Consider the following 8,734-nt stretch of genomic DNA (forward strand, 5'->3'; position numbering starts at 1 on the left):
CAAACAAACTCCCTCTGTCAGCCCATTTTCATGTTCCAGATCACTTTCAAGGTGTCCATGGGGCTATTGGAATGATGAGCTCTCCACTGCTGGCTGCAGGCTCTGGAGATTCTTTGTCCACATTCAGCCAGGCTTGTATTCCCCAACAATTCCTGGCAGCTCGTCATGTTTTCTTCGGGTAGAAGAGTAACAATGAAAACCTTAGCAATGGCACAACTCCCCTGTCCACAAGGAAAAGCAAGAACAAGTTGTCAAGTTCTTCAGATAATTTGTCCTGCTTTGCTGCAAGAGTTGTGCTGCACGCACAGTGTGGGAAGCCAAGAGAAGCTGCAGCTGGGGGCACATCTTGAGACAGGAGCTGCACCTTGTTCTCCAGGACAGGTTTTTGGAAAGAACAGACAGGACTGTGGAGAAGATTCTGGGAAAATTGAAACAGCTTTTTTAAGAAATGAAAATAAAACCAAAAGAAACGACCAGTATTTTTTTCTCTATTTTTCTCTATTTATTTTTATGTTTCCCTTTTCCATCTTGCACTGTTTCTCCATCCCATTCATTGCAAATGGATCTCACCTCTAAGATCTGAGATTTGGCAAGTTTTAGACATTGTAAAATACCATGAGCGACACCCAGTTTTCCTTCCCCTGTTTTTCTTGGAAAGCAATGCTGGAGACACAAGTGCAGTGCTTGGGTCAGGTACAAATTCTGCATTCAGGGAATGTGCTCAGACAGTGTCTGATGCTCAGCAGGGACAAGGCACAGCAGCAGCCAAGGGCATTGCTGTGCCCCTGTGCAGGAATCACGACTCTGGCTCTTGGCTCAACACGGCAAAGTTCCCGTGTTTGGCCAGGCTCAGGGGCTGCCCGGGGAGCGCGGGGCTCGGCGCGGGGCCGAGCGGGCAACGGACAAACGGCCCCGAGGACAAACGGCCCCGGTGCTTCAGTTGCAGCGGCAGCAGCGGCAGCAGCAGCAGCAGCGGCGGCAGCAGTAGCGGCAACAAGACAGAAAGCAGCGAAAGAAGCCACGTTATCCACGCCCTCTATCTTCTCCTCTCCCTCTCCCACTGTTCCACCCTCTCTCCCGCGGTCCCTCACCCATTCCCGATCTCCCTTTCTCTGTGTTCCCCTCCTCTCCCAGTTTCCCTCTCCCCTTGCCCGCCCGGGACATGCCCCCGGCCCGCCCCTGGCCCCGGCCCCGGCCCCGGCGCCGGCCCCGGGCGTCCCGCCTCGCTCTCGCCTCCGCCCGGCTCTGGCCGAGCTGGCGCTGGCGCTTCTGGGCGGGCCTCAGTGCCTGGGGCTGGGGCGGTATCGCCGCCCTTTGGCTCCGCCTGCTCCGAGCCCTGCCCCGGCCCTGGCCCTGGTCCCGGCCCTGGCCCCGGCTCCTCCCGGGGCCCGCGGAGGACACAGGCGGTGCAGCCGTTGCCGCCGCCTCCGCTGCGGCTTCCCCGGCCCGAGCTCCGCCGCTCGGCAGCGCGGCCGCTGGCCCCGAGCCGCCGCTGTCGCGTTCCAAGGAGCGGACGCCTGCGGATGCTCGGCCCGGGGAGGTCGGGGAGCGCTCGGGGGCCGTTCCTGGCCCCGGGCCGAGCGCTGACGGCCGCGTCTCTTCCCCAGGGAAGGCGCAGGAGGCCCTGCAGCAGCGCTACAGGATCGGCTCGCTGCTGGGGCGCGGCGGCTTCGGCAGGGTTTTCTCGGCCACTCGGCTCTCGGATGGCGCCCCGGTGAGCAGAGGGGCCAGCGGCGGGCGGAGGAGGAGGAGAGGGCGGAGGAGGAGGAGAGGGCGGAGGAGGAGGATGGGGCTGGACACGGTAGGCGGCGAGCTGAATCCGCTGCTCCCTTTGGCTTGCAGGTGGCCATCAAAAAGGTGCCACGGAACCGCGTCCGGCACTGGGGCGAGCTGGTGAGTGAGCGGGGCCAGCGGCAGAAGCCGGGGCGTGCCGGGCGGGGATGAGCCGGGGCCCGGCAGGGTGGGAGCCACCAGGACACCTGGAGGGAGAGCGGGCGTGGGGCCAGCGGAGGGCACAGAGCATCCCGGGCTGGCTGAGGGCTCCCCGAGCCCTGGCACGGGCTCAGCCCCACTGACGGCACCGTGCTTCTCCCGCAGCCCGACGGCACCAGCGCACCACTGGAGATAGTGCTGCTGGACAAGGTGTCCACAGGCTTCCCCGGTGTGGTGCAGCTGCTGGATTGGTTTGAGCTCCCCAAGCACATCGTGATGGTGCTGGAGCGCCCAGAGCGGTGTCAGGACCTGCGACGTTTCATTCGGGCACGGAGGTTCCTGTCAGAGGAAGAGGCGCGGGAGCTGTTCCGGCAGGTGCTGGAGGCCGTGCAGCACTGCACCAGCTGCGGGGTCCTGCACAGAGACATCAAACCGGAGAACGTCTTGGTTGACCTGGACACCGGGCAGGCAAAATTGATTGACTTCGGCTGTGGCACCTACCTGCAGGACACAGCCTACACTCAGTTTGCAGGTGAGCCCACCCAGGGGTAGGCTCCCGGTCCCGGCATCTCCTGGCCCAACATCTCCTGGCCCAACATCTCATGGCCCAACCAGGGTGTGGCAGCAGGGATTCTCCCAGGACTGGGGCTGGGGCTGGGGCTGGGGCAGCCAGCCTGACAAAATCCCCCGTGGGTGGGGGTAGCAGAGAGGGGGAGCCAGGACCTGTGCACCAGCTGGTTTGGTGTGCAGGTGAGAATGGGCTTGGACTGCTGTGCTTCCCTGCTTTGCCTTGGTTCATAATATTTTTTGGGCAATGCCAGCAGGGAGGATGTGAGTATGGTTTTTCCCCAGCACTGTGAGCGGGTTTTTCCTTTGTTTGTCATGGTCGGGCCTTGCCAGGGTTTCTGCTGCCCTCTTCCAGCACCAGTGCCTTCTTTTCCAGCCCTGGGTTTGTACACAAGTGCCAGGTGCTGGCGAGAGGGCAGCAGGTCACCCCGTGTGCCACTGGGGCAGCCCCACATGCCCAGGGATGCTGGGCTCAGGCTCTGGGAGCAGCAGCATCCCCCTGATGAGCTCCATCCGTATTCCATAGGAACACGATCATACAGACCCCCGGAATGGACCAACTTCAGGTGGTACTATGGCGAGGCAGCAACCGTCTGGACCCTGGGCATCCTGCTGCATGAGATGGTCTGCGGGAAGCACCCTTTCAGGAGGGGCTGGAACATCAGCTGGGCCCAGCTCCCGCTGCCACAACGGCTCTCCCAAGGTGGATCCTCATCTCTGGGCACGGGGGGAACACCAGTGTTGGGAGACAGCAGCGGGCTCGTGAGCATCCCGCTCTGGCAGCTGCTGAGGAGGTGGCACATGTCCTGCTCTCCTCCAAAACAGAGAATTGATGGGAAAGTTCAGGCCCAGCTCTGGGCACATCCAGCGTGGCCTGGGCACGGGTATAGTGGGGCAAAGCAGACAGGAGCCTTCTCCAACTGACCAGTGGTTTGTGGTTTCTCTCCCCAGATTGCCAAGTTCTGATCAGGCGGTGTTTATCCCTGCACTACTTGGACAGGCCCTCATTAGAAGACCTGTTCTGTGATCCCTGGATGCAGGATATTCATCAGCCATAGAAGAAGGGAGAGAGCCACAGGCACAGTGATGCAGGGACCTGGTAAGTTACAGCTCCACACATACCCTGGTAATCAGAAGCAAAGAAACCCAGACTTCTTTGTCCTGCCTGTGTCACTGCACAGGGTTCATCGAGTGAGAACACGCAGCCCTTGTGCTGGAGCTGAGCTGCTCTGCCCAGCACTGGTGGCCGCCATCTGAGCTGGTTTTGCTTGTCCTGGTTCAGTGACAGCCAGGCCCTGGGCAGAACCCTGACAGCCTGGTGTCACCCCAGGGAAGAAGGAGCCCCTGGAGAAGCTGCACCAGGTGGGGCTGCTGCTGGTGCTGCTGGGGACATGGAGGACAACAGCAAGGATGACAACCTCTTCCTCGACCTGGCCAGCGGCAGCTGGCGATGATGGACTTTGATTCTGGCACCTTCTTGAAAGCCAGGCTCCACAGAGAATTTTCAGGTAAGTCCAGACCCAGGGGGATGCTCCCAGATTTGTGCATTGGCCGGGAACCAAAGGTTTCCCCTTTGCTGGGGTGGATGCAACTGATTCTTCAGTGGCTGCCCAGCTGGTTTTTGGCAGGGCTGGGGGTGTGGGCTGGGGTGGTTATGAAATGGGAGTGGGCTCCTGGTCCTGCCAACAGCCCCCAGCACCCACCGTGCCCCAGGCTGGGGCTGGGGCAGCCAGCCCAACACAAACAAACCCCCATGGCAGGAGCACAGGTGGGACTCCAGAACCTGAGCACGGCTGCTTTGCTGTGCAGGCAAGGAAGGGCTTGGGCTGCTCCACTCCCCTGCTTTGCTTTGGGATCACCGTGATTTTGGGGGACAGTGCAGGGGGGGAAGGGAGAAAGCATGGGCTTCCCTCACCCGTGGGTGGGTTTTTCCCTAGAATGTAGGGGTTGTGCCTTCCTCAAACTCCTGACAGACATAAGATTTTTTACCTTTTTTCTTCTTTCCCCTTTTTGTCTGTAACCTATTTTCATTAATTTGTTGTTTGTTTTTCTAAAGGAAGAATTCTAGGTGGGGTCCAGTCTGGATCGGAAAGTGCTTGGTGTGGTGTGGATGGGCCGTGCCCTTGGAGAAGGCTGAGGACATCGTTTGGGACCAGCTTTTCTTCTGGCAGCAGATGGTGTGAGGTGGGTCCTCATCTCCTTGGCATGGGTGGGACAAGAGCTTTTGGGAGATGGCAGCGGGCACAGGAGCATCCCGCTCTGGGCAGCTGCTGAGGGGCTGGATCTGCTGTGGCTGGCTGCAGGCTGGGCACATGTCCTGCCCTCCTGCTCTGCTCCCAAAGGCAGCAGTGATGGGCAGCTTTGGGCTCAGCGCTGAGCACGGCCAGCATGGCCTGGGCACCGTGGCTGGCTGGGACAAGGGGACAGGAGCCTTGAGCTGACAGGCGGTTTCTGGTTTCTCTCTTTGCAGCCGGGCTCTGCGGATGCTGAGGCTGCTCTGGGCTCTGCCAGGGCTCTGCTGGGCTCAGCACCGGGCCGGGATCAGCCAAAGAAGAAACGGTGTGACCTGCAGCAGAGACTTGAGCATTTTGGCAATGCAGCTCAAGTCTGCAGAGTGTCCACCTCCAAAGGAAAACATGACACCCCCCCCAAAATTAAACTTGTTCCATAACTTCTGATAAGAAATCAATCTGGGATGACCCCAAATGTCATTTTTCAGCTTTCTCCAGCTGTAGCTCAGCCCTTCTCTGAACAGTTCTCTCCCCCACCTGCCTTTTACTTCACAACTGCTCCCTCCTTTCCCCCAGTGAGTTCCCAGCCCATCACAATCTCCATCACACTGCAGCCTTCCTTGATGCCCCTCACCACGAGGAAGGCCAAGCCCCAGGCTCAGGGACTCATCCTGTCACTGGCTGAAGAGCAGCAATGTCTGTCGGTGCCAGGGGCTCTTGGATGTCTCTGTATCCATGGACAGAAGGTCTGTCCTTGCAAAGGTTTCCATAATATCTTTGTACCCATGAGTATGGAATGAACACAGAGGGTGAAAGTGTCAGTCACGTTGTTTGCACACTCCTTCCTTTCCATACATGACACATCCATGCACACCCCCATGTATAGATATATTAAAAGGATAGGGATGGATAGAGATTTCCCACAGAGCTCTAACTTTGGCATAACTCACCTTGTAAGCCATGGCCAGGGGATTTTTTCCCCAGCTCTATGTGAGTAGGTGTCCAAGAACTGAAGGGAACAGCATTTAGAAGCAGTTTCAGGATTTCTAGGCAGGAAAGGGAGCTGACAACCATCCACACAACTCACCATATTCGTCGGGATGGGCTGCTGGTTCTTTAGGAATATGGCACAATGGAGACATGAGACTTGGGATAATCCCAGCTCTCTGTGGATCTGTGCAAAGGTGGAGCAGCAGAAACACCTTGTGTCTTCTTTGGGGACACAAGGTCCAAGGAGCTGGGCTGGTGGCAGAGCGTGACCTGGGCTGGTGGCAGGTGAAGTCCCATTTCATGACATCCTGGAGTGGCACAGGACAAAGCTCCAAGCACCCACAGCCCCACTGAGGAAGTCCTTGGAGTGCTGCACATCCCATAGGAAAAACTGCATTCACTCAGTCCATTGGGATTTATCATTTCCATTTGCAACGCTTTAGGTCCAAGTTTCAAACTGCAAAATTTTGACACTCAAGACACAGTCATGAAGAACATGTATTTCCTATTCCTTTAACTGCAGTGTAAAATATCTTAACATTGGAAAACATCCATCAAATCTGTAAAGGAAGGCAGCTAATGGATCCTTTCCACTAGCACATGTACAAACTAAGGAACTAAAATCAAAGCTGAGTTCTCTTTTTCAAAGGATCAGTTACTTCTTTCTTACTCCAGAGTTATAGAAGATTTTTCAGTACACATTTGCGAGTAATTTTTATCTTTCATATTTTTTTCGTGTTTGTTTGTTTGTTTTTCTACAGAAAACATGTCCTGGAAAAGGCATGCCCTTTGCTCTGGGTTCCCGTGTGGAGCAGCTCCCTTCACGCTGGCTGAGCTGCTCAGGCAGAGCCCAGCAGCTCCCCGCCCTGCAGGGCTGAGGCTTTTCCCCGTTGCTGGGCACAGACTGATGGAGCAGCAGTGCTGAACACGGGCACACGCAGAGGGACCAGAGCAGCTGCCTTTGTCCACCTGGAGCTCCAAGGCCAAACTCTGAGCAGGCACGGCTGGAAGAGACTCGCAGGCTCCCTGTTGGCTCTGCTGCCCCACTTGTGCCTGGCCCAGCTCTGTGTGAGGCAGAGGGAGAACAAGGGGCAGCTCCCTCCCAGCCCCAGCCCAGGGACCCCTCCAGCCCCTGGCCTTGGGGCACTGTCAGCACCTGCTGCTCCAGCCACGGCTTCTGCTGGCACTGCCAGCAACAACCAAACTGGGGCTGGTCCTGAGGGAGCAGCAGCAGTGCCTGGATCTGATCCCTCAGTCTGGGGCAGGCCCCTGGGGGAACAGAGGGCACAGCAAGGGGGACAAAACCAGGCAGGGTCAGAGACTGGGAAGAGCCAGAGCTGGGAGCAGGAGCAGCTGCTTCACTGCACTCTTGGAGAAAGCTCTTGGCTGGGTCAAAGCGCTGAAAGATGTGAAAGGCAGAGAGGAGGCCACACCAAACAATGCTCCTGTTTTCACACCCTTCTGTAATAAATGGCAATGATTCGTGCTAACTAAATTGTAACTGTTTGGAAAGTTATTATTAGGAGCAATCAAGGGAATTAGTGTTACAAGGCAGATGTACCCCCCTACAGATGTTACATGTTAAAATTAAGGTAGATGATGTAATTTTGAGATAAGAAATGTCCTAAGACAAAATCGACCTTGAGATGGATAAAGTTGGAATGACTTTAGGCATGAGGCCTGAAAATTATAAAAGATAAGACTAATTAGTGGAGCGCAATGCTCACTTACATAACACTAGGCTTAGTAGGCACGTGCAACCTGTGAGGTTATCCAGAGGACAATGAGGGTGAGTGTAAGCCTTCAAGCAAAAGACCACCAAAAGAAGACTGAAGACCCCCTAGCAACAAGTGAAGCATGGACAATAGAAGAATAGTAATTTAAAAATTGGAAGTAGGGGGAAACTTGCAGGAAACAGGAATGAATATGTAGAAGCGTACAGTATATAAGTTTAGTTTTAATTGCTTTTTTTGTACGTGAGGTAGGGTGAGAAGCCCTCCCCATACTCCGGTCAGTTTTACTTATGCTTTAATCATACTTAATTACTGACAAACTATATATATATATATACAAACATATATATATATATGTGTATATATATATATATATATCCTGAATATATTTACTAAATTGTACTCTTTCACTAAATTGTATTTCTTTTATACCAAAACTGTATTCAATGCACTAAATTCTATCCATTTTTTCTTTATTATTAAATTACTATTAACTCAATAGACCTAGTTGTCAAAATTCTAATTTCATTTAGAACACTAACAGAAATGAGCTACCAACAGAGCTTGTTTTGATCTACATCAAACTTTGAGAAATGTCCCTCCTCCTGACAGCGACTCCTCTGCAGCTGCTCTGGGAGATCTCCTGGGCCCAGCCCAGTAAAGGAGATTTCACTGGAGCTGAGGTGCTCGAGGGGGCCCATTTCAATGCTCTGCTGAAGCCCAAGGACATTGTGTTTCCCCAAGGAGCAATGTTCCTTTCTGGCACTCGCTGGCCCATGAGGGACAGGATTCACTTGCTGCTCCTGGGTGAGTTACAGCCACAGCGAGAGGGAGGAGCCCACCCATGGCTGCTGCTGGGTCCAGACATTGGGTGAGATAAAACTGTTCTAAATGAAATTAGAATTTGGACAACTTGGTCTCTTGAGTTAATAACAGTTTAATTAAAAATGAATGCAATTTAGTAAATTGAATAATAATTGGTATAAAAGAATACAATTTAGTAAAAGAATACAATTTAATAAAAAAATGCAATTTATATATGTAATTAGCAAGTAATTCTGTATGATTAAAGCATAAGCAAAACTGACCGAGGTACGGAGGGGGCTTCCCACCCTGCCTCACATCGAAAACAAAGCACTTTAAGCTAAACTTATATATTGTATGCTTATACATATTCATTAATGTTTCCCCTAAGTCTCCTCCTATTTCCGATTTTTCTGACATAACGCCACCTTTCTTCACAGCACATGCCTCACTTGTTGCTAAGGGGGTCTTCAGTCT

The 8,734-nt window shown here is 54.2% G+C and overlaps 1 protein-coding gene across 4 annotated transcripts; it reads left to right on the forward strand.

The window, feature by feature from the left end:
* Window positions 1–904: 904 nt before the first annotated feature.
* LOC147647305 (serine/threonine-protein kinase pim-1-like) lies at window positions 905–5,188 on the forward strand. 4 transcript variants are annotated; one of them, XM_086872311.1, is made up of 8 exons: window positions 905–1,714; window positions 1,843–1,893; window positions 2,098–2,464; window positions 3,026–3,202; window positions 3,451–3,598; window positions 3,782–4,007; window positions 4,556–4,683; window positions 4,970–5,188. In XM_086872311.1, exons 1-5 carry the CDS (start codon window positions 1,163–1,165, stop codon window positions 3,555–3,557), a joined length of 1,254 nt encoding a protein of 417 aa, XP_086728437.1. In that variant the 5' UTR covers window positions 905–1,162; the 3' UTR covers window positions 3,558–3,598; window positions 3,782–4,007; window positions 4,556–4,683; window positions 4,970–5,188. The 4 variants fall into 4 exon arrangements, with proteins under 4 accessions (XP_086728437.1, XP_086728439.1, XP_086728438.1 ...); XM_086872313.1 differs by having other exon boundaries at window positions 925–1,714; window positions 3,830–4,007; XM_086872312.1 differs by having other exon boundaries at window positions 931–1,714; window positions 4,560–4,683.
* The last annotated feature ends 3,546 nt before the right edge of the window (window positions 5,189–8,734 follow it).

Source organism: Cyanistes caeruleus, unplaced genomic scaffold (genome assembly GCF_971803275.1).
Source record: "Cyanistes caeruleus unplaced genomic scaffold, bCyaCae1.hap1.1 HAP1_SCAFFOLD_11, whole genome shotgun sequence".
Taxonomy (NCBI): domain Eukaryota; kingdom Metazoa; phylum Chordata; class Aves; order Passeriformes; family Paridae; genus Cyanistes; species Cyanistes caeruleus.

Excerpts from the sequence above, each read along its gene's own strand:
- LOC147647305 (XM_086872310.1), top strand. The coding sequence starts at position 1,163 with ATGCCCCCGGCCCGCCCCTGGCCCCGGCCCCGGCCCCGGCGCCGGCCC. Across the intron at positions 1,715-1,842 it reads GGCTCTCGGATGGCGCCCCG|GTGGCCATCAAAAAGGTGCC; the intron begins GTGAGCAGAGGG and ends TTTGGCTTGCAG. Across the intron at positions 1,894-2,097 it reads TCCGGCACTGGGGCGAGCTG|CCCGACGGCACCAGCGCACC; the intron begins GTGAGTGAGCGG and ends CTTCTCCCGCAG.